This window comes from Microcaecilia unicolor, chromosome 8 (genome assembly GCF_901765095.1).
Source record: "Microcaecilia unicolor chromosome 8, aMicUni1.1, whole genome shotgun sequence".
In the NCBI taxonomy this organism is placed as follows: Eukaryota; Metazoa; Chordata; class Amphibia; order Gymnophiona; family Siphonopidae; genus Microcaecilia; species Microcaecilia unicolor.
The window spans coordinates 207,792,599-207,817,495 of record NC_044038.1 but is presented as its reverse complement, the minus strand read 5'-3'; the positions used below and the strand labels follow the sequence as shown (position 1 = coordinate 207,817,495).

General features: G+C 44.0%; 1 protein-coding gene across 1 annotated transcript in view; it reads right to left on the bottom strand.

The window, feature by feature from the left end:
* Positions 1 to 22,028, bottom strand: part of APCDD1L (APC down-regulated 1 like) — a 52,752-nt gene extending 30,724 nt beyond the window's left edge. The window contains exon 1 of the mRNA XM_030212163.1: positions 21,711 to 22,028. Coding sequence (XP_030068023.1) covers positions 21,711 to 21,750 — 40 coding nt within the window. The 5' untranslated portion in view covers positions 21,751 to 22,028. The remainder of the gene's footprint in view (positions 1 to 21,710) is intronic.
* Between the last annotated feature and the right edge of the window lie 2,869 nt (positions 22,029 to 24,897).

The window sequence follows — 24,897 nt, the reverse complement described above, 5'->3', positions numbered from 1 at the left end:
GACACCAACCGGGCACCCTAGGGGGCACTTGAAACAATTAAAAAAAAAAGTTAAATACCTCACAAGTCCATAGCTCCAATCCCTTGGGTGCTGAGCCCCTCAAATCCCCCCCAAAACCCACTGCCCACAACTCTACACCATTACCATAGCCCTTATGGCTGAAGGGGGGCACCTACATGTGGGTACAGTGGGTTTTGGGGGTGGTTTGGAGGGCTCCCATTTACCACCACAAGTGTAACAGGTAGGGGGGGATGGGCCTGGGTCCACCTGCCTGAAGTCCACTGCACCCACTAACAACTGCTCCAGGGACCTGCATATTGCTGTGATGGAACTGGGTATGACATTTGAGGCTGGCAAAAAAAGTTTTTAAAGTTCTCTTTTTTTGGTGGGAGGGGGTTAGTGACCACTGGGGGAGTCAGGGGTGGTCATCCCCGATTCCCTCCGATGGTCATCTGGTCATTTACGGCACTTTTTTGGGACTTGTTCGTGGAAAAAAAAAGGTCCAAAAATGACCAAATTCACGCTAAAAACGCCTTTCTTTTTTCGATTATCAGCCGAAGGCGCCCATCTCTCCTCGGCCGATAAACACACCCCAGTCCCACCTTCACCACGCCTCCAACACGCCCCTGTCAACTTTGCCCGTTTGCACGATAGATTGCAGTTGAAGACGCCCAAAATCGGCTTTTGATTATATCGATTTGGGCGCCTTTGCGAGATGGGCGCCCATCTCCCGATTTGGGTCGAAATATGGGCACCCAACACTTTCGAAAATAAGGCTGTTAGTATCCAGAGGAAAGGCTTATGGCTATGTGTTGCAGTAGTGGCCCCCCAGTGCTAAAAAAAATGGCACCCTTCCAAATAGAGGTAATGAAGTAAATCTTCATTCACAATTCCAGTACCAGGGATATGGGAGAGGGGTGACCAGGATCTAACCATGAACTTTAGAACAAATGTACTTATTTTAACATAAACGTATCCAATAGATAGTTTAGATTGTAAAGGAATTGATAGTTATAGCTAGTACTAACTGAAAATATTCCTAGAGTCACCTATGGCCAGCCTGCCATACCAAGTCTATAATTATTGCTGAAAACGCTGGAAAGTTGACATACATAGTGAGTGTGTAGGGTTCTAGGGTAATTGTTCACCATTACTTTAGTGGAAATCTGTCTGCTGATAGCTTAGTGGTTGCAGGTAGTGCAAAATATGGTAAAGCAAATAAAGTTTTGACCCAGAACCTTGAGACCATATTTAGCCAGTACTGGCATCTCTACACTGGCTCCCAATCTGATTAATAGTTTATAAGTACACTAATTCTATTGCATCTTGTCATGTGTACGTCAAAGACTATGTAATGCTCTCCCACTTCATGTTTGAACGAGCCTTTTCTGGAGGTTAATTTTGTTGGGGGGGGGGGGGGTTCTTGATTTATTAATGTATGCTTATATTTGTTATTCTATTATTTTATATCTAAACTATATTGTAGTTGCTATGCAGAAAAAGTGGTTTAAGTCTGTAAATAAAGTTAAATGTAATATTCACCTTAGGACAGGGGTTCTCAGCCTAGTCCTTGGAACACAACCTAGCTAGTCAGGTTTTCTGGATACCCGCAGGGATAGTCATGAGATAAATTTGCATGCACTGCCTCCATTGTATGCAAGTCTCATGCATATTTTGTTGTTCTAAAATGGCCGCTGAGTAACGGGCTAAAAAAACGTTAGCTCCGGATAACATCTCGGAGCTGTCCCGTTGTCTGGCTGATTACTGTCCCGATTTCGTGCGAACCGGTTTCGTTGGGTGCCGTAGTGGTCTGCTTTTCTCCTTGGCGCCTGTTTCGGACCAGGGCTTCAGAGTGAGCGGCTTTCCGTCCTTGCCCGTCATGTCGGCGGTCTGGCTGCGTGCTCGGTTGCATCAATGTTCCGGTGCTGGGAGCGGGGGTGCGGGGACTGGCTCTCCCCGATGCGGGATGATGGTGCTATTGTTGGTTGGCTCCTTCCCAGTGTCTGTCTGACCTGGCTCTCCTTTGGCCTCTCCGTCGAACTGCTCCACTTCACAATGGTCTGCGGCGCTGCTTCTGTCTGGCTCCACTCCGCGATGGGAAGATCTTTTGTGCATGCTGCATCTTGTGGCCTTCTCGGCTCTGCTGCTGGACTGGGGTGGTCGTCCTCGGCGACGCTGGCTGCTGGTCTTCTCTTCTGCAGCTGCTTCGTGCTCGAAGGGGCCCTGTTTCCTCCTGGTTCGCCGATTCCAGCCGTTGGCTACTGCCCGCATTCCTGTCCTGTTCACAGGATCTGATTTCCTGCCTTGAGTGTCTCAGCGAGTCAAGATCTGATTTTGGACTCCTACTTTCTCTTCTTTTTGTTTTCTATTCCTTGCCTACTTAGTTGATTAAATATTGTATTAATATTCCCTTCCCTTCTTCCTCCGGTCCCTCTCTACTGTCATTGTAACTACTCCATTAGTTCATTGTAAGCCGCTTAGGGGCTGCTGTATGTGGTAATAGGCAGGGTATAAATGATCTAAATAAATAAATATTTGCTGAAAACTTGACTGGCTGGGTGTGTCCCAAGGTCTAGGCTGAGAACCCTGCGCTAAAATGAAATAGCTGGTATCTCACTAAGGTGGTCTTTTTTTTTTCTCTCAAAGAAAAAAAACCTACAAGAAAAGCACTATTGATAATGAAAATTTGAATAACCTTTGCTCGTAATCTTGTCTTTCTTTGCATGGCTTTGTGGGTAACTAATACCAGTGAAAGCTTTGAAAATCCCACTTACTAATCAGCAGGGTAGAGTGATTAACTTCAAAGATGCCGCCTACTTTAAGAGGTTTAAAATATTGTTTTGTTAGAAACATACAACCTAATTACAAGCTGTAGTTCCCTGTAAGCAAACTGCCAAGCCCAGAAGACCAAAGCGATTATCCTAGACGGTGCAGAGAAGGTGCTCAGAGGAGCAAGAAGAAAAGTCTTTGGCTCCATGATGGTGAAACGTGACATTATGACATCTTTCAGGAAACATGACTGGAGGTAGCCCAAGGACAACACTTATTGTATATACTGATATAAAATGGGATTGACATAACCAGCCAAAGAAGTCCCAGAGAAACATTCCAAAGTCACTAGTGAGCGATCACAGGAAAAGACTTGGGGTGTTTAAAAGGATACATTTAGAGTTGTTTTTAAGATATGTTTTTTTGGTTTTGGGTGTGGTTTCTGGATAGTTTGAAATGTAACTTTACTGTTTACCCTGTCAGCATCAGCCAAGTTTTTGATAAATTCCAGCTCTCACCCAAATGCTGCCAACAGATGCTGAAATTAAATCTGACATTCAGCCCACACTGTGCATAATCTTATAAAGTCGTATATGCTACTTTCAGTGAATGTAAAGAAAGAGGAATCAAGATGCTTTACACTACAAATATTGGCTGCCACCTCTTCTTTCATTTGTTTTCTGCAGGCTCCTCCTGAATGACATAAATGTCATGGTATGGAATGTATCTATTTAAAAGGGCTATTAACTTTAAAGCGGGAACTCACATCAAGGAAACAAAATCAAGGTTTCAGCAAACCGAACTTCTTTACAATTCACTGTAATAATATAGCTGGTTGAGCATTCCACAATTAGTAATGAAAAAATTTTTTTTTAGCAGACCATCAGTTCCAGTGTGTGTTCTCTTGAGCAGCAAGACTCATTAAAGGCAAGCACCATATCACCATTGGTCCATTTTTTTAAACAATGAAAAAAAGTTACTTGTCTGAAGATGAAAGCCAAAAGCTAATGGACCTACTGCTAACATGGCCAGGTTTTGCAAGTTTCATCAGGGAAGCAGTCCATTTCAATGCTCAGTTTTTCTCATAATTCTTCTCTGTAGGAGTAGCCTAGTGGTTAGAGCACCAGTCTTAATATCCAGAGGACAGAGAAATACCCAGTGTACCTGAATGTAACTCACCTTGAGCTATTACTGTAAAAGGTGTGAGCAAAATCTAAATAAATCATAATGTGATGTGTAAGTAAATATATATTTATTTACTTACACACAAACATACATAGAGAGAGATTACAGCTGTAAAATTAAAGATGTAACTGTATTTAGGTGAACAGGTCCCTGTTTCTAGAAGTTTACACTCTAAAAGGGTGATTCCATAACACAACAACCCAGAAGACACCTGGTATGAGCCTATTCTATAAAGCAGGGGTGGGCAACCACAGTCCCTCAAAAGCCACAAGATTTCTACAATGAATAATCCACGAGATCTATTTGCATACAATGGAAGCAGCAGATGCAAATCGATCTCATACATATTCATGATGGAAATCTTGAAAACCTGACTGGGTTGTGGCCCACCCTTGCTTTGAAAGGAATATAGGCCCCTATGTTCCTTTGTAGGTTATTGATAACCTTTAAGAGTGGACTAACACGGCTACCACACCTCTCTACTTAGGATACCAGAAAAACTAGGTATAGATGCACCTAAAAGTTAGGTATGAACACTTGTATACCAGCCAAGGAGCTGGTGTAAATGCTTGCACTTAAATATCATTGATACATGTGTATCATACAGAGGTGTATTTTCAAAGCACTTAGACTTACAAAGTACTATAGTAACCTATGGAACTTTGTAAGTTTAAGTGTACACGTGGGCATTGACGTGCAAGGGAAATGTACACATGGGCATTGCTTAGGCAGGGTTCAAACATAGAAGTAACTTACAGAAAACTGTGAGGCTCATTTTCATTGCACAGATATGCTATGGAAGAGTTAAGTGGGTATTTGTAGAATAGCATTTAGGCACATTTTGGGCATTCACATGTGTGTGCAGGCACATACCCCCAATTTCTATATATGGCATCTTAAGCTGTATGTTCTAATTTGGCCGTATGGATTTTTTTTTAATTAGGCATTTACGTCTCCTTCCTCTGCCCTGATTCAATCCTTCATGTTAAAGGTCTTCGCAAGTTCCAAATCATGAAACATCATTATAACCAAAATGCCTGCTGCTTAAATTCTTAATTCTACCCAAACCAAAGTTTTTTCTAATAAGTTATGAAATTTTGTAATTTATGCACAAATGGTTTTATAATTGTATTTGGAGTGTCTTCATATTCTCCATGGATCAGTTCCTGCATACCTCTCCAATCTCATGGAGTAATTCTCAAGTCCTCAACTTGTTCACAAATTCATACAATGACTGCACGATCAATCCCATTTTTTAATCTCTCCATCTTCTCCCCTCTTGTTAAAGTGAGCAGTATTATTTCATTATATTTCTCATAGTAAAAGTGCAGCATTTTGAGACACATTTACGTAGAAGAAACTCGTTTTCTGTTATAGTGTTTGGGTAGTGGGTAATTTTAGTTAGTTTTGGAGGATCTCCAAAGGTGTTTGAACACATTGGACGTTTGGTGGCACAAAGGAAGTGTTTTCTTGGTTCTCTGTTAAAATCCTGATGTTCTTATGTGCAAGTCTTTGTGTGGTCCCCTGGATTTCTTCCTTTAAATGATATCATTGGCCTTGATTTCAGACATGAATCCAGACAAACTTTGGAAGTTTCAGAACAGACTTGCCTAAATTATTATTATACTTTGCTCAAAGCTTTCATTAAAATATTGAAATCCCCAGGCATCATACGAACACTTTTCATGTGCAGTCTTTCCAATGGCAGGCATTCCAGCTAGATTTAAGGTACAAATTATCCATTTTTGCAACTAGATATTTAACACAAAGTTTATGATTTTAATCTTCATAAAACATTCAATAATGAGAGGAGAAGCACAGGTTAGACTATTGCAATATTGTGTATCTAGGGTGTTCCCAATCGTTCGCAAGAAACAGCCATGCAACTTCTCTGCCACCTTCGTAAACATGATCACATCTCTTCCTGATTTCAGCAATACCACTGGCTTCCCGTGGAACAGCAGATTATCTATAGACTGTTTACCGAAACTTTCAAGGCCTTTCGTGTACTCCTATCTCCCTACTTAGCTACACTCACCATTCCCCACCCTTTTTGCTTAGATCTATAAATGACTTTTGTCTTGTTCTCCTCGGCCCTTGTTCTGCTCAACTTAAGTCAACTAGACACCAGGCTTTCCTATTTGCAGCTCCTTTTCATTGGAACTCACTTACTCTGTCACTCGGAACTGTCTTTTAGGAATTTTAAATGCGAACTAAAAATCTGGCTCTTCCGTTCGACATTCGATACAAATGCTTAACTCCTAGCTTCCTCTCCCATTATTAGTTTCCCCTTGACTTCTCATCTCTTTCGGATGGTTCTTTGCTGACAGTCTGCATGTTCTAATCCCTCTTTCCTCCCCCTTTTCTGCCTATGTTCCCCTAGGGTTTCTATGCACCTGTATGTTAGTTTTGTTCTCTTTCCTATTAATTATTGTAATTACTTCATACTTGATGTATTTTAGCCTGTGAACCGCCTGATCTGCCAGTTAGGTAAGGTGGTATAGAAGTCGAAATAAACATAAACAGGATAGAAGCATTATTGTTTTAATCTAGTAATTGTGCCACCAGTGCTGGGCTGGGGGGAGGGGGGGGTACCGCCAGGGCTCCTTCTGAAACCCTACAATCGTGGGCCCTAAATCCGGCCATTGGGCATTAAGCAGGTAGTGTGAGAAGCTATGATCAGAACATTGTGAGAACATTAGCCATAGTAGTTTGGTATCCTCCAAACTACTGACTGAACTATACCCATGGACTACTACTACTACTACTTAACATTTCTAAAGCGCTACTAGGGTTACGCAGCGCTGTACAATTTAACATGGAAGGACAGTCCCTGCTCAAGGAGCTTACAATCTAAAAGGCAGGTGTACAATCTAGAGACAAGTGTACAATCTAAAAGACAAGTGTAGAGTCAATCTGATAGGGCATACTATATTTCTCGAAAGGTTAGGTACCGAAAGCAGCATTGAAGAGGTGAGTTTTAAGCAGAGATTTAAAAGCTACTTGGTCTCCTTTTTAAATGTTAGTTCTTGCTGCCTAGTTTCACCCTTCTTAAAGTAAAGCCACCAGAGAAATCATGGCTAACGCTCTCACACTGTTCTGATCCTAGTTTCTCACACTAGCTGCTTAATGGTTCTGTCCTTTGTACTTCTATAATGTTTGGTTGTACACTCTGAGGGGAATTCTATATATGGCACCTTTAAAAAAAAAAATCTGTGCCGAAAAACCACACAGTTAGCGTGATTCTATAAACTACACCTAAAGTTATGTGTAGTTTATAGAATACGCTCACACGCCATTCTTGAATCTAAAATTTAGGCCACCTAAAACCAGGCCTAAATACCTGCGCCTAAGTTAGGCGCAGTTTGGGTGTATTCTACAATAAGGCATATAGTTTTTGGAAATCTTACAACCCACCCATTCCATGCCCATGCCCCCTTTTTGACTGTGCACATTAGAATTTAAGCGCACCACATTGTAGAATATGCCTAGAAAGTTGTGTGCGTTAATTCTAATTAAAGCCAATTGGTGCCACTAATTGGTCGTTAAGTACCAATTATTGGCACTGATCAGCTTGTTAATCAATTGAGTTGTGCACTTAGAGAAAATACGGCTGACGGAAGATATGATAGAGGTCTATAACATAATGAGTGGAGTGGAATGGGTAGACATGAATCACTTATTTACTCTTTCCAAAAATACTAGGACTAGGGGGCACCCAATAAAGCTACGTTGAGTGAAGAAAATATTTCTTTACGCAACGTGTAATTAAACTCTGGAATTCGTTGCCAGAGAATTTGGTAAAATCAGTTAGCGTAGTGGGGTTTTAAAAAGGTTTGGATGGCTTCCTAAAAGAAAATTCCATAAGCCATTATTAAGATGGACTTGGGGAAAATCCACTGCTTATGGCATAAAATGTATTGTACTGTTTTGGGATCTTGCCAGGTACTTGTAACCTGGATTGGCCACTGTTGGAAACAGGATGCTGGGTGTGATGGACCTTTGGTCTGTCCCAGTATAGCAATGCTTATGTTCTTATGTAACTTAAAGCACCATATATAGAATTTGGGGGTTTATTCATTATACACACCCTATGTTTAAAACTCTATAAAATCTACAGGAGAAGACTGTGGCTCCATCTATTTCTAGGATATGTCTTCTGACCCACACTTGTTGCATTAGGTGAAAATTTAGTTATATTTTATTTATTTATTATTTATTTTATTTGTAGCATTTGTATCCCACATTTTCCCACCTATTTGCAGGCTCAATGTGGCTTACATTTGCCGTAATGGCGATTGCCATTCCGGACTACAAATATGCACATGGTTTTGCAATCAAGTGCATACAAACATGGTGAAAGAATGCATTGTGATCTTGCGTACATATTAGTACATGGTTTTACAATCAAGTGCGTACATACATGGTAGGAGAATACATTGTGATCTTGTGTAGGTGTCGGCATTATGTAGTTGCTCAGGTGAGGACATTAGTGCAGGGGCGTAGCCAGACACCCAATTTTGGTTGGGCCTGGGCCCAAGATGGGTGGGCAGAAGTACTCCGCAAGTGATTTGGTCTCTCCCTTTCTCACCTGCATGTCATATGGTCCTTCAAACATCAGCCCCTCCCCTGCATATCTTTTAAATAGCAGATTTTCACTGACAGCGAGCAGCAACTAATACACACTGCTCATGTTGGCCTCACAGCCTTCCCTCTGATGTAACTTCCTGTTTCCGCATAGGCAGGAATACATCAGCGGGAAGGCTGTGGGGCTGGTGCGAGAAGTATGTATCAGTCGCTGCTCACTGCAGGCATCTGGTATTTACAAGGTATGTAGGAGGGACAGTTGTTGGGAGTTTTCGGCTGGTGGGGCTTGGGAAATCCCTGCCAGCCACATCATAGATGTGCTGCTACTGGGTGGGCCTGAGCCCAAAATGGGTGGCAAGCCCACCCTTGGCTACGCCACTGCATTAGGGTGAGAGTATTAGTGTATGGCGGTGAGGTTAGTCGGCATTTTGTGGTTGCTTAGTAGTCGATTTTAGGTTAGAAGTGGTATTATTTGTTCATTGAGGTCATTGAGTTTGCTTGGTCGCGTGATTAGGGTCGGACCAATCTTAATCTTCATTCTTATTGTTTGGTAATACATATTATGCATATTGTTATACACATTATGCAAAGGTTTGAAAAACGCAACAAGTTTATAAAATTCAGTTAAATCACATTGTTTTGTGCAATGGGGAAATTTTCATAATTTTCTATTGAATACTACAGTAGAAATACAGGGATTTCAAAGAAAAAGAATGCTGTAGTAGGTAGATGAAGACCCAGTAGGATTTTCCACACTCATTCAGGGGTTACCATTTTTGCTTATTCTCTCATATTGATTTTTGATTGGTAGATGGGCAGCATCCATCGAACAAACTACTTGGTAGGTGACAGTTTTATCTGCCAGTGGGAGGGAAGATACTTGGAAATCAGAACAAGAAATGCATGAGAAGACATAGATAAGCTGCTCCATATAAACATTCACAGTAATAAAATATGCAAATAACTATGCTTAAATGCGCATATTTTATCCACAAAAGAAAGGACATGCTTTCACAAATAGTTATGGCTTCCAAAGACAGAAGGATCCACTGCAGAAAATGGACTCCACCACTAGCCGGCATTGACTGTGTATAAATAAGCCATGGAAGCTGTTGCCGGAGGATGTCATTAAGATGACTAACAGTGGTATTTAAAAGAGGCTTGGAGAAGCGTCTGGAGGAAAAGTCCGTAAGAAATTATTAGCCTCACAGACTTAGGGGCCCTTTTTTTTCCAAAGCTTAGTGTACACTATCATTGGCATGTGCCAAGTGCCACACGACCCATAGGTATAAAACAGGGGCATAGCCAGTCCTCAAGGTGGGAGGGGACCAGAGCCCGAGGTCAGGGGCACATATTGGTCTGCCACCCCCCCCCCACCACCCTGCCACTCCCCACCCCCTGCCGCAGCAAATACCTTGGCTGGCGGGGATCCCCAATCCCCGCCAGCTGAAGCGTTGTCCAGCGTCAGTCTCTGGCGCCGCCACGTTGCCTGCCCTGCTCTGTCTTCCCCTCATGTCCAGCACACTCATTTTATTTATTTATTTTATTTATTTACAACATTTGTATCCCACATTTTCCCACCTATTTGCAGGCTCAATGTGGCTTACATAGTTCCGTAATGGTGATTACCAGTTCCGGAAAAAAAAGAAAAACATAGTTAAGGTAGAGGAGACAGAATGGAGTAAATATTCAGGAAGGAAAGTTCATCTTATAATAAAAATTGGGATAACTTAGTATGAAACAATCATGAATATTAAACTTCAAAATTAGTATGAGCGATAGGAAATAAAGAATTAGATATTGTGAAAGTCCATTAGTGAAACTGAGCATGCTATGTGGGGCCATGGCCCCCCAAAATTTCCTCTGGGCCCCTGGTTTTGTTGACGGGGGTCCCCAACCCCCACCAGTTGAAGTGTTGTCCAGCACCAGTCTCTGGTTCCGCCGCGTTGCCTGCCCTGCTCTGTCTTCCCCTCATGTCTGGCTCGCTCCTTTTAGTGAAACTGTTTCAGAGGAAATTTGGGGGGGGGCCCAGGCCCCCATGGCCCCACTGGTAAAAAATAGGACATGCAGCAGTTAACATGCACTAATTCTGTTGGTGTGCACTACGCTTTAGTAAAGGACCCCTTAGGAAAGCTACTACATATCCACAGAAATGGGATCTGCTGGATACTTGTGATCCGGACTAGTCACTGTTAGACAGGATGTTAGACTTGATGGACTGTGGTTTTTCTTATGTTCTTACCACCAGAAGGAAGATGAAAATGTTTGTTTTATGTTTATTTCATCCTGATGAATCGCTTTTTAAAAACACATAAATCAAAGCAATGTACAAAAATGCATAATAAATGAAAAGAACACCAATAAAAACAGAACAGAGCCTTTTGTTCTGTGTGTTCAAAGAAGGCCACACGGATTGGTCCTTACTGTGAAATTTCATGGACTTTTTAGACTGTTTCTATTCTCCTTATTAATTTTTGTTACATGAGGAGTATTTCATGTTTATTTCTGGGCAAATTCCTTTGCATATATTTCAGGCTTCAGTCAAAGTGACAGCTAAATTCTAACCTGCAAGCTTGTGGCCTGGGCTCTGCTTACTGTTCCCTCAGTGACAGCTTCACCGTGGTAGTGAATAGAAGGAGAGGGGCTGCAGGCAGGAATGCAATGCGAAAAGCAAGTGAACAACTAGATTGTGGTTGCTCTGGTTTCCCCTCCAGCACAAATTGTTGAGTAAGGAGATTTTCAAATGCCAGAAATTGCTCTGAAGAAAACCAAAGCTGCAATCCAAAACGTATCTGGTGTAGTGAAATTGGGAGAAGTGCTGCTCTTAGTGGCTTTTTGCATTTCTCCATAATATGGTCATAAATAAGAAAGTCTTCGTATGTGGTGCACCACCAATGGGAAAAGCCAGACCCTGTTGCTACCTGTGGGTTACCTGCAGAACACAGAGACAAAGTGGCTTGTCCAGAGTTACACAGAAAATCAGGGGGAGAGAAGATCTGAGCTTGAGTTTTGAATTAGAAAAACTCCTAAAACACAAGGCACCTCATCCTTCTACCAAACCAGGCTCCTTCTCACAAGATATGAAGTATAAAATTTGGTTTTACTAAAACAATCTGTAAATCTCAACAGGAGTTGTAATTTGGTTTCACCGAGTTCAGCAGATTCTTGGCAACACTTGCGTTGCTTCTCATTGGTAGGTCATCCAAAATCAGTTTTTGAACTCCATACCCTAGCAGTTTACACCTCAGAATATTTTGGGCTCAGAATGAACCTGCTAGAACTGGACAGGCCTGTCCTAATGCTCTGAGAATAGAAAATAAAGCAGTTCTAGGTGTCTTGAAAACAAGGGGCATTTTCTGTATATCCATTCTGCCTGTGAATTATTGAGCAGAGAATTTATTTCATCATATTGCAGCATGTAAGACAGGGTCCAGTTTCAGGAACCGAGTATGAGGTAGGAAGGAGTGATTTAGGGATAATGTTACTCCACATTATACAGTTTTCAAATCAGTGTTTACTCCACTTCCTCCTTACTATGTCTGAATTTGTGTCTGGCTTGTATCTAAAGTTCATTATTGAGCAAAAGTAATAAAGTAAAACGATTCAGAGAAAAGCACAAGATGATAAAATTACAGGATAAACAGCAATTTCTCCATTTAAGACACGGCTCAACAAAGAACGTATTTACTGGTATTTGAGTTCATGCATAGACTTGAATCCTACAATAGAAAGCCCCTATCAAAATCCCTTTGGACCCCCCCCCCCCTAATATTTCCTGAAACATTGGTGTGGACAGGATATTAAACACAAAATTTCTTTTTTTATTTTGGGGGGGGGGGGGCAGATACCAAACAACACTGCCATAAACCCAGAATGTAGATTAAAAATACTTCTGCACATGGATAAATGGCTCAGTAATCTTCATCAGTACAGATAAATCATGAACACCAGTTAATACACATGTTCTAACTGGTCTTTGGCTTCATTCTATTCAGTAGTTTTAGTAACTATTTGCATAATGGTGAGGAGGGAACTGGTGATGGAAAGAACCTTGATGATCATCTGTGACATTCTTGGTAGTGGTTTGTTGTTGCTTTCTGAAGCCCTCAGCATTCAGCACCTGTTCTTCACACACCTCTACCTTTCTGACCTCATGTGAAGGGAAGTCTTGCCTCACCAATCTAATGCATTTTTTTGAGGGGGTAAGCAAACATGTGGACAATGGGGAGCCGGTTGATATTGTATATCTGGATTTTCAGAAGGCGTTTGACAAAGTGCCGCACGAAAGACTCCTGAAGAAATTGCAGAGTCATGGAATCGGAGGTAGGGTATTATTATGGATTAAGAACTGGTTGAAAGATAGGAAGCAGAGAGTAGGATTGCGTGGCCAGTATTCTCAGTGGAGGAGGGTAGTTAGTGGAGTCCCGCAGGGGTCTGTGCTGGGTCCGTTGCTTTTTAATGTATTTATAAATGACCTAGAGATGGGAATAACTAGTGAGGTAATTAAATTCGCCGATGACACAAAATTATTCAGGGTCGTCAAGTCGCAGGAGGAATGTGAACGATTACAGGAGGACCTTGCGAGACTGGGAGAATGGGCGTGCAAGTGGCAGATGAAGTTCAATGTTGACAAGTGCAAAGTGATGCATGTGGGTAAGAGGAACCCGAATTATAGCTACGTCTTGCAAGGTTCCGCGTTAGGAGTTACGGATCAAGAAAGGGATCTGGGTGTCGTCGTCGATGATACGCTGAAACCTTCTGCTCAGTGTGCTGCTGCGGCTAGGAAAGCGAATAGAATGTTGGGTGTTATTAGGAAGGGTATGGAGTCCAGGTGTGCGGATGTTATAATGCCGTTGTATCGCTCCATGGTGTGACCGCACCTGGAGTATTGTGTTCAGTACTGGTCTCCGTATCTCAAAAAAGATATAGTAGAATTGGAAAAGGTACAGCGAAGGGCGACGAAAATGATAGTGGGGATGGGACGACTTTCCTATGAAGAGAGGCTGAGAAGGCTAGGGCTTTTCAGCTTGGAGAAGAGACGGCTGAGGGGAGATATGATAGAAGTGTATAAAATAATGAGTGGAATGGATCGGGTGGATGTGAAGCGACTGTTCACGCTATCCAAAAATACTAGGACTAGAGGGCATGAGTTGAAGCTACAGTGTGGTAAATTTAAAACGAATCGGAGAAAATTTTTCTTCACCCAACGTGTAATTAGACTCTGGAATTCATTGCCGGAGAACGTGGTACGGGCGGTTAGCTTGACGGAGTTTAAAAAGGGGTTAGATAGATTCCTAAAGGACAAGTCCATAGACCGCTATTAAATGGACTTGGAAAAATTCCGCATTTTTAGGTATAACTTGTCTGGAATGTTTTTACGTTTGGGGAGCGTGCCAGGTGCCCTTGACCTGGATTGGCCACTGTCGGTGACAGGATGCTGGGCTAGATGGACCTTTGGTCTTTCCCAGTATGGCACTACTTATGTACTTATGTACTTATGTGCAACTTTCTTTAAAATGAGTCCCCTTTTGTTTTCTTACTCCTGCTACTCAGTCTTGCATGTTTCTTCTTTGCTTCCATTTTATGCTATTAAAATGTTTTATTGTATATTATGTTACCGTTGTAATGTAGCATGCTACATACTTTGTATTGTTATTTGAATCATTTTTTACTACTGTAATTGTCTATTGCTTATGTTTGACTTATTCTTGCTACACACTGCCTTGAGTGAATTCCTTCAAAGAGGCAGTAAATAAATCCTAATAAATAAAAAAAAATATATAATGTCACACTATCTACCTGTAGGAACATATTACTCTCACTTTTCTGATTTATTCTTGACTGGTTCATGAATTTGTGGGAAAAAAGCTATGGAGAAGGGGAGGGGCTAAAGGATTTTGACTTGTCTTTCCTGGTTCACCGATGGAGCAGTGGCAGAAGCTTTTCGTCAGATATGATAGATAATGAACATAGGATTATAGAATAAACATTTATTTGGGAACAAATGCAAGGCGCTAGAGTCACCTACTGAAGCTACAGAACCCACTTCCATGTCTGCAAAAAGTGCTTCATTTTCAGTGCAAAAATATTCTCTGATTTTTCTGAATTTGTATTCCCCATCCTAAAAGGGTTAGTCCAGCCTATTTCAAGACAAGAGTTGACCTCCTCTCTACCTTTTCCTACAGGTCCTGTAAGGCACTTCCAGACCAAAGTTGTACAGTGCAACTTTATTGAAAACAAATCACTCATGGACCAATGCTCAGAACCAAACGCAGGCACTAGAGGTGATTAGTGCCGGATTAGCACCCGCACTAGTGAGCGCAGAATGCTCAGAGGCTCTAGCGTGGGAGACGTGTGCACCAAAGATTAGCACAAATATCATGCAAATGTAGCCAAATAAGAAAGCCGGCGAGCAGCTGTATATAACACTAGTAAAAAAGGCCCGTTTCCGAAACCAATGAAACGGGCGCTAGCATGTGGTTTTTTGTGTGTGTGTGTGTGTGTATGTGTCACAGAGTTATTTTGTGTGTGTGAGGGTGCGGTGTGTGTGCAGGTTGTTGATGTGTGTCTTTTTTTGTTTTGTTTTTTGCTTGGGGGTTGGGGGATGTGGGTGACAGCTTGCCTGAGGATGGGGATGGTTGTTTTAAGTTGGCGGAAGGGAGAAGAGCACGGTCTCGGGCCGTCGGGGGGTGATCCGGTATGTTTGGTCCATTTCAGGCCGGCTGCAGGGGAATGCTGGAACATTTATGCGCTGCAGGAATCAGCGCCATCTTTTTCCGGGTGCTCGGGGAATCCCCGAGGTGGGAGACTGCTTGCCTGAGGCTGGGGATGGTTGGGCACGTCCTTGGTGGCTTCGGCAAAAGGGGTAGAGGAAGGGGGTGGGGAGTTACCTGCAGCCGCCTGAGAAACCATGTATTCTTTGTTTGTTTTGTATTATTAGTTTGCATTTCTGTTGAAGAAAGAGTGGATGCCTTTCGAATGATGGAGGTGGTGCGTCGGTGTGTGGTTGTTTTGTTAGTTTGGCAGCCAGTCTCCAGCGATTCCTAGGCAGGGAAGGAGTACTCCTCCCCCTTCCTTGGTCGCTGTTTGCTGCTGGCTGGATCGCGGGTAATCCTTCCAGCTGGGCTGCAGCTTGTCCTGTTCGCCCACGTCCCAGATGGTGGCGGCACGTTGTTTTCCGACTCCTCTGACCATGTCAAGCGATCCCAAATATAGTCTGTGCTATAGGCCCTCTGGCACTCTTCAGTACTGGCATTAGGCATTTAAAAATTTCTCCCCCCCCCCCCCCCCCGGTCTATTTTTGCACATACCCACAGCAGGAATATTTTTCTCTCGTTCCAGCAGTGGTTCTGTGCTCTCCGTGCTGCACAGATAATGAGCCATTCTGCTGGGGAATGCTCCTCCCTTATTGTCACGTAGTTTCCTCTGATTGGTCCGTCTTACGTTGCCTAGTGTTGCCTGGGAACGGTGTTGTGATGGTCCTTTGTGTTTCAGAATGTTGAGGGTGTTTTTTCTGATTGGTCCGTCATGCGAGGGCGGGGCAGAGAGACATGGTCAGTGTTCTGGCTTCACCACCATGAATCCATGAACCCTTCAGTGAGTGACTTCAGAACGTTGTCTTCAGAATGTTGAGGGTGAGTTTTATTATAGTAGATGGTGGCTGCCATGCGGTAGCTCCCCAGCCTCTGCCGTTCCCCCCCCCCTTTCCGGCTTCCCCGCCTGGGGTGACATCACTGGAAACTCCGGCGGTGATTGGCGAGGAGGCCGGGAGGGGGGCGGGCTCTTGGCCGTTGGTACAAAAATTGAAATAAAGAGCTGCCGAGGAGGCAGGGGAGCCTCTTCGGCGGCTAGCAGCAGATTGTTTTGGGCACCCCCCCCCCTCTCTCTCCGTGGCCTCGATTGCTTTGGGTTTGGCAGCCTCTGCTGTGCTTTTCTTCATCTGCGTTTTCACTGGTTTGGCTTTGGCCTGCCTCTCAGGTACTTTCTTGTGTTTGGCCGTGTTTGCCTTTCAGGGTTCTTGACTGCTTTCTTGGTGCAGCTGCAAGATTAGCACAAATAGCTTGCAAATGTAGCCTAACAAATGATACTGAGGTCACTTCCTCTTCCCTCCCAATGCTCAGAGAACAGCGCACAAAACAAAGCCATCCTTACTACTGGAAAAATAACACCAGCTCGAAGCAGGCATTAGGGTGTTTGAAGAGAGCATTTCTCATGATTCTCTCTCTCTCTCTTTAAAATCTGCTGCTTTTTATATAATTTGGAAGCAGAAAGAAGCCCGTGCAAGCCCCTAAGCACTGGTAGTGAGACAAATGCATGCGAGTCAGAGGAAAGCCAAAAGTGTAAGCACACATTGGCGCTAATTTCCTGTTTAACTATAAGCCTTCCAAATAAAAAACAAATAAAAAAACAAAACAAAACCAAAAAACAATTTCTATGCCTTTAAATATAAACATTTCAAATAGACACTAATGTGAATGCCAGGCACATGCGTACAGGAGCTGAGTGTACTGGGAAACTCTTCTGCACATGAGCCAAGTACGTTCCCCCTTGCTTTCATTTTTACAGTGCACATATAATTTGAATACTATTTCTTTTGCGCATTGGCGAACTAGGTTTCTACGCTGTTCGATTTCCGCAGGAGTTCTGAGCATCGGCTCATAAGAGCTCACACTGGACCCTGGTCTATCCTTAATGAATCAGAACTGGAAAGCAATATAGAAATTGGATTTAAGGGACTTTTGCATCATTTGCAGCGGCTCAGCCCCTGGTCTCGATGACTTCTCCTGAGAACCATTAGTGCCTTCAAAAATACTCATAAAGAGGCCAAGATTTTATGACCTGTGAACAGCACAAAGGGGGTAAAAAGATGAGTGGGGAACTAATACCAAGGGACCCAATGCAACACTTCCATAAACAAAGGATCTTACACAGTCTATGCAGGGACAACTATCACTAGGAAAACCTAGATATACTACTTACTACTTGTCATTTCTATAGCGCTACTAGACGTACACAGCGCTGTAGACTTGAATATGAAGAGACAGTCCCTGCTGGACAGAGATTACAATCTAATCAGGACAGATAAGGAATAAGAGAATTACTAAGGTGGGAAAGATAAAACAGACATGGATACTGAACAAATGAATAGGGGTTAGGAGTTAAAACTCAGCTTCAAAAAGGTGGGCTTTTAGCCTAGATTTGAAGACAGCCAGAGATGGAGCTTGATGTACCGACTCAGGAAATCTATTCCAGGCGTACGATGTAGCAAGATAAAAGGAGCGGAGTCCGGAGTTGGCAATGGAGGAGAAGGGTACAGATAAGAGAGATTTACCTGATGAATGATTGGCCGATGATCAGAAGCAAATGCAGGTGCTAGAGGCTGTTAGCGCCATAAAAGCACCTGCATTTGCTACTGCCCCATGATCAGAGACCCTGAGCATGTGAAACAACGCGCTCACGGGCTCTGAATACAACTAGCATGAAATGCATGTAAAACAGGGATCTTAGAACAAGTAGCATGCAAATGCATGCTAAATGTATTTCTCCTCAATGATCAGCAAGCAGCGCACCAAACATTTGTGCGCTGTCTGCAACAAACCTTATGCCAGCTTGGAGCTGGTGTTAGGGTTTGCAGACCATTGGAGAGGAATGGTGGGCCCTGTCCAGCATGCATTTGCATGCTAGCAGGTCCCCCATTCCCCCCCAATGCAGCAGTCCAAACCCTGATCTGACCCCCCCCCCCCCCAGTGACATGGGGGCTGGAGGTCCAGCAGATCTCTGGTCCCCCCGACCCCCCCAACACAAGTTCAGAGGGGATGGAGATCTGGTGGGTCTCCAGCCCCCTAACCCCCCCCTAGCATTCCATCAAATAAATAGAGCCCTGGCGGCCCAGTGGGCTGTGAGTCAACCCCCTCCCCACCTGATGGTCTAGTGGCCCTCTTCCCCACCCCCTACTTTCACAAGGATGCGCAGGGCAGGGCTGGGCAAAGCCATTTTTGAGGCGGCACTGATGGAAAAGGAGGGAGACCACCTCCCTCCTCCAATGACGGTAGGGGATGGAGAAAAGGGATGCTAGAACACCAGGTGGGGGGGGGGGGGGGGTTGACTTGCAGCCCACTGGGCCACCAGGGCTCTATTTATTTGAGGGATACTAAGGGGGGTTAGGGGGGGCTGGAGACCCACCAGATCTCTATCCCCCCCTGAACTTGTGAGGAGGAGGGTGGGGGGAACTGGATGTCCACCAGACCTCTAGCCCCTGTGTCGCTTGGCTTGGGGTGGGGGTACTAGGCCACCAGGGCCATGCTGTTTGGGGTCTGGTGGTCCCATGGACCTCCAGTCCCTGTGTTTGATAGGTGTGGACATTTGACAGCCCAGATCTGTCAAACAAGTGCAGGAGGATTGTGATTGAATGCATGCTCAGGCAAATCCTCCCGCACTTTACCCTATGATCAGAGATAATAGCGTGCATAAATTTGCATGCTATTATCTCTGATCATAGGGGCAGTAAAGCCCTGCGCTGTTCCAGCACTATTTTTAGAGCGCTGTTTGGAACTGCGCGGGGCTTTTGATCATCTGCCCATGAGTTCCCAGGGAGAGATAAGTGTGGAGAGGTACTGAGGAGCTGCAGAGCGAATGCACTTGTAAGTCAGTAAGAGGAGTTTGAACTGTATGTGGAAACAGATAGGGAGCCAATGAAGTGACTTGAGGAGAGGGCTAATATGAGCATAGTGACACTGGCAGAATATAAGTCATGCAGCAGAATTTTGAACAGACTGAAGGGGAGAGAGATGGCTTAGTGGGAGACCTGTGAGAAGCAAGTTGCAGTAGTCTAAGCGAGAGGTGATAAGAGTGTGGATAAGGGTTTTGCTAGTGTGCTCAGAAAGGAAGGGATAAATTTTGGTGATATTTTAGAGAAAGAAATGACAGGTTTTAGCTGCCTGTTGGTTATATGCAGAGAAAGAGAGAGAGGAGTCAACAATGACCCCAAGGTTATGAGCTGATGAAACAGGAAGGATATCACGAGGATGCCAGAATTTGGGGAGGCGGAGCTAATAGAGCTAGCTGGTTGGACAGCATGGTTCTGCCAACCACAGAAAGCAATCAAGTCAGCCCAAGGGTGTAGCAGGAGCCCGTGCAATAGCTCTCTGCCGCTCTCACTCTTCAATCTTAAGGCTGGCACCATGGGCACATTCAAAAACACATGGTTGCAGGGGCCAGAACTTCCCGGTGTTTATCTCATGCACGGTAAGATCAGAGGAATCACTGGCCTAGCAGCTACTCAGTTTGAATGTGTTCATGTTGCCACTCCTAAGGAAGAGAAGAAAGACTGGCAAGTTATGTCAGGGACATCAGGGCAGGACAGGCACAAGAACAAGGCTGATTTGTCTAGGGTCTTCGGCAGTGTTGTTTTTCTAGCAAAAAAGGTGCCGGTACTCAAATGCTAGGCCACCCTTCAGGAGTGGGGTAATCACGGAGGGACCCACCCCATAATAGCCAGGCCACCTGCAACCAGTCATAGAATCTATGACAAGACAGAATTGGTGTGTAGAGCCTGAGCTCTTTCATTAAAACTTGGGTTCCATGGGTCAATTTTAGCAGACAATGGAAAAGGTGCCGGTACTCAGTACCCCCAAGTACCCCCTCAAAAAAAGCCCTGGTCTTCGGTATCTTTGCACCAGCCCTGTCAGTTTAAAAAGCAATATAACAGTTGGGTTTTTTTTGTTTGTTTGTTTTTGTGTATTTGTAAAACTTATAGTCTTCTATATCCAAAGGTCAAAGTTAATACAAATACTAACAACATTAAAATGGTCTGAAGACCCTTTGCAGCTTAACAACCCAAGAGGTTGAGAAACCCTGAATGAGTTGCTCTTAATTGCATGACAAACCATATTGAGTTCCACATATGGGCTTTGAAGTGTGTGAATTTGTTTAAGAAAAACCTAAGATTTATGAGACCACATTAATAAGGCAGATGGAAATAAATAAGGATTCAATGTGTGCCAGCCTTTGCGTGACAGTGATCAAAGGCCTCCCCGAGTAAGCAAGCAAAAACCACAAGTTTCTTGGGGAGAAGTCATTACAGAGGTGGGAAAAAAAAAAACCCCGCTTCTGGGGTCCTGCTCACAAATTACTACAGGAGGTATAACTCCATTAATTCAGTCCCCAGTGCAAGCAAGATCCTTCTACTGGGATTGAAGGTCGTTTGTCCAGTCTTTTCCTCCTGGGAGTAATCTTCATAAGGACCTGATCTACTAAGCAATGACACGTACTGGGGGGATGGGGGGAGTCTTGGTTAACTAGGCCCACCCTGGGAAGACCCTGTGGTGCATTGGCCCGGTGGCAAATGAAAGAAACAGTTTAATAATAATAATAAAAAATAAAAGGTTCCTGTAACTATGATATACGCACAGGCTACCTAAGAAATCCGAAAGCAAAGATGAGGGCTCTGTTACAAACCCTATCAAAGCAAAACGAGTGGCAGCATTTCCTCCGATCTAGCTGTTGAGCAGACTGGATAAACTGGTCAGGTCTTTATCTGCCGTCATCTACTACGTTATAGCAAAACCTGTATCCTTCTTTAACAAACATTTTCCGCATTTTTTAGGTGGCCAAGGTTAGGCGGATGCTTATTATTCGGGGATTTTTCTTTTTGGGGAGATGGTTCAAGGGGTCAAGTGTGTGTGTGTGTGTGTGTGTGTGTGTGTGTGGGGGGGGGGGGGGGGGGGGTTAAAGGGCAATACCATTCAGGTTTAGGAAAGCGTCAACTCCAGCAAAACCCAAATTTCCAGCCTGCTCCTGGTCCCAGTTATCAGTGAACAAAAGCAAAAAAAACTAGTCACCTTTCAGCTCAGTCTAAACTTAAATAAATAAATCCATACAATGAATTACTTTAAAAATCTTCTACTTTTTATTCTTCAGAGGGGATTCCAATGCATCAGTGGCCGAGGGACTGGGAGCGGACTAACCGTTAACAAGAAGAGACACTTCAATCTTTTTTGCAAATATTTTCATTAAGGGAACCGGGGATTCATTGCACCCTGATGCTCAGCTCCTTTTTTTACCTTCACTCCAGCATCTTGCTAGAAGCCGCAGTGATCTGGCCAACAAAGTGTGACCTGGAAACCCCAAGGCTGCTGCATTTAGTTAATGGCTAAGAGAAACTTACTTACCTATCAGGGAACCAACCATCATCCACCAACCGTGCATCATGTTATCCCGTCTCTGTAAAGCTGCAAGGAAGGCAGGCAGACGCGGTGACTGAGAGCCTCTATTTAGCTGATGGGGAAAGAGAGCAGTGAATCCATGAATGCCAAGAGAAGAAGCGGGGACAGTTCAAGTTCACTCCCCCACCGCTATCAGCTGCACGCTCTGATCCCTCGGTCCAGCAGACACAGGAGCCCTGAGCCTGGTGGGAGAGAATTTGGGACCCTCCCGGCGTCTGCAGAGGAAGTCTTCCCACACTAAGCTGAAAGCTTTAATGCAGTCTGACACTTATAGGTTAAAGTTGCAAAGGAGAGGTGGAGACTCGATCGCACAGATATCCAGCGTTAATCCCAGCTTTTTTCCATTCATGCTCCAAACCTCCCTCTGACTATAAGCGGAATGCACGGAGATTCACGAGGGCTGGGGGAATGCGTTTATTTGAAAAGAGCTAAGCGCGCTTTTGCCTAAGCACCGGTTCGGGCTGCGCGTCTAATCAGTTTCCAGCTGGGGCTTGACCCGCACTTTTCTGCTCTGTTGTTCACATTAGAAAAGCAGGGACTAAGATGTGGACTTTGAATTTCGTTATTCGTCTTTCCAAAGTTGTGCCTAAGGCAGCTGAGTTGCATTTCAAATATAGTAAGTAGATTCGTGCCCCAGAAGGAATACAGTGAGTGGCAGGGGGGGCAATTTACTAAGGGTTTCTCGCATTTTGTGTGTATGGTGGGAAGTGCTTACCTGGGATAATGAAGAACAATGGGACCCTTTTACTAAGTTGTATTTATGTGCTAACATGCACCTAAAGCAACTTAAAATGGTGAACTTTGGGACGCATTCAGGTGTCCTGCACTAACTGACAAATTAAAAAATGTTTGTATTGTTTTGGGAAGGGGCAGAAAGTGAGTTTTCTTGCCCAAAGCAACACATCCATATTAGCACATGCTAACTGGTTGGTACAGCATTACTGCGTGAGCCGACAAAATGGGTGGCGGTAAGTGCTCGTGTGGTAATTTTTAAAATGGTTGTATGCTAATGCCAACTTTAGCACATGGATAAACCACCAAAATTACTTTTGTCATTAAGATTAAGAGAAAGGACACAAATAGACCTATAATTATCTTTACACAAATGAGCCTCAATTGCCCAGGGAAGGTCCTAGACCTTTATTAATAGCAATCCAATAAGGGCTAACTCTCGTCGGCTCTTGTGATTAACTGCAATAACAACAGTGGGAAACAACTCCTATATAAGGAGAAAAAACTATAAAAAAAAAGCACTCTCTCACTGTCACAAAATACCTAGCACCCACCTGGGGCTAACCCTGCAGCCACTTAGAGGCAGGGCCACCGACAGACTGGGCTGGGCCTGGGGCAAGGCCGCCCCCACCACCACTCCCCCCAAGGCCACCGCCCCCGAAGTTGCCACCACTCCCCCTTGAGGATGCCACCCCCCTCTGTCCACCACCGGGCTGGGCCCCCTGCATTGAAATCACAGCACCTCTCACCTCCGTGTGAAAGCGCTGCTGCAGGCAGCAGCAGATCGTCTCCCTTCGGGCCTCCTTCCCTCCCTGTGTCCCGCCCTCGCAGAAGTTACATCAGATGAGGGCAGGACACAGGGAGGGAAGGAGGCCCAAAGGGAGGCGATTTGCTGCTGCCTGTAGTGCTTTCACACGGAGGTGAGAGGCGCTGTGATTTCAGTGCAGAGGGCCCGGCCCGGTGGCAGATGGTCGATGATGGAGCTGAGGGTGGGATTGCAGCACCGGGCCCCCCTTGGAGGCCCGGGCCCGTGGAATTTTGTCCCCCCTGCCCCCCCCCTCTCTGCGGCCCTGCTTTGAGGGTCTATCCCCAGCACAACTCAGGTCTGCCTGCACCTACTGCTTGTGCTCTACTCTACATTAGCATCCTCCTCCCACTGACTGGGTCCCATCGACCTCTGGGCAAGTCTTCCGCTCTCAAGGTGTTCCCCAGTGATTTCTAGGTTACTGGGACCACACTCCCAGTGGTCCCACAGTTCCTAGAAAGCACTCACAGACCCAACGTACAAACCACCAGGATTCTTAGTCAGTCCAGACAAGCAGAGGCAATAAACTAAAAATGTTTATTGTCATGAAAAATTAGAACAATGAACAGAAAAGGTGCAATTACCAAACAATAACAAGTAACTGAAATATGGATCAATTATAACACTATCTAAACATTTGTTTACTATCTAAATAGTACCTGGGGAGTTCAGGACACATAGCTGCTCATGGGTTATCAGATATAACTGTTCACAGGGCCTCAGCAAAGAGATCTTTTTCCCTCTTCTCCCTGGCTAAGACTGGAGAAAAAGCCAGTACATCCTAGCTGAATTTGAGCTTCTGGGCCAATCAGAGTCCAGAACAACATTTTAAAAAAGTAGCTGGCCACATCACTGCAGGTTAACTTCTTCTCTGTGTTAAACTAAAGAAGGAACAGTTATTTCTCTGTAACAGCTTTAAACACAAAAAGTAGCAAAGAAGGAAAAACCTCCACGTAAGGAGAAAATCCACAAGATGCACAAAAAGTGGAGTCAGTCAATGTAGATAGGAGCTAGATAATTCTTTATTCAACAACTAGAGAAAACCTGACATAGCTATGTTTCAGTATAGCGTGTGCCTAGTTTAGGGGTAAATATTCTTTAGTTGAGATGACATTATAGGACCAGTTTTTAATGCCTTATTTTAACTCATCTGTCATCTCAACTAAATATTTACACCTGAAGCAGGCACACACTATGCCGAAACATAGCTATGTCGGATTTTCTCTAGTTGTTGAATAAAGAATCATCTGATTCCTATCTACATTGACTGACTCCACTTGTTGTGCAGCTTTAAACATAAACATGCACCACCTGCTGGCCAAACTAGAGAAATACACTTCATGAAATATTCTTGTAATTCATATGCTGGAAAATTCATCATTTCGCCACACTCACAAACTCACAAAACATAAAATAACAATAGTTAATCTTCCGTCCTTATAAAAAACAGTTCCATAGGATAGAAGTAGGCATGCCAAAAATCTCACACCTAACGTTTCTTTCTTTACAACATCCGTAAAATCCGCCCCTTTCTTTCCGAGCACTCTACCAAAACCCTCATCCACACCCTTGTCACCTCTCGTTTAGACTACTGCA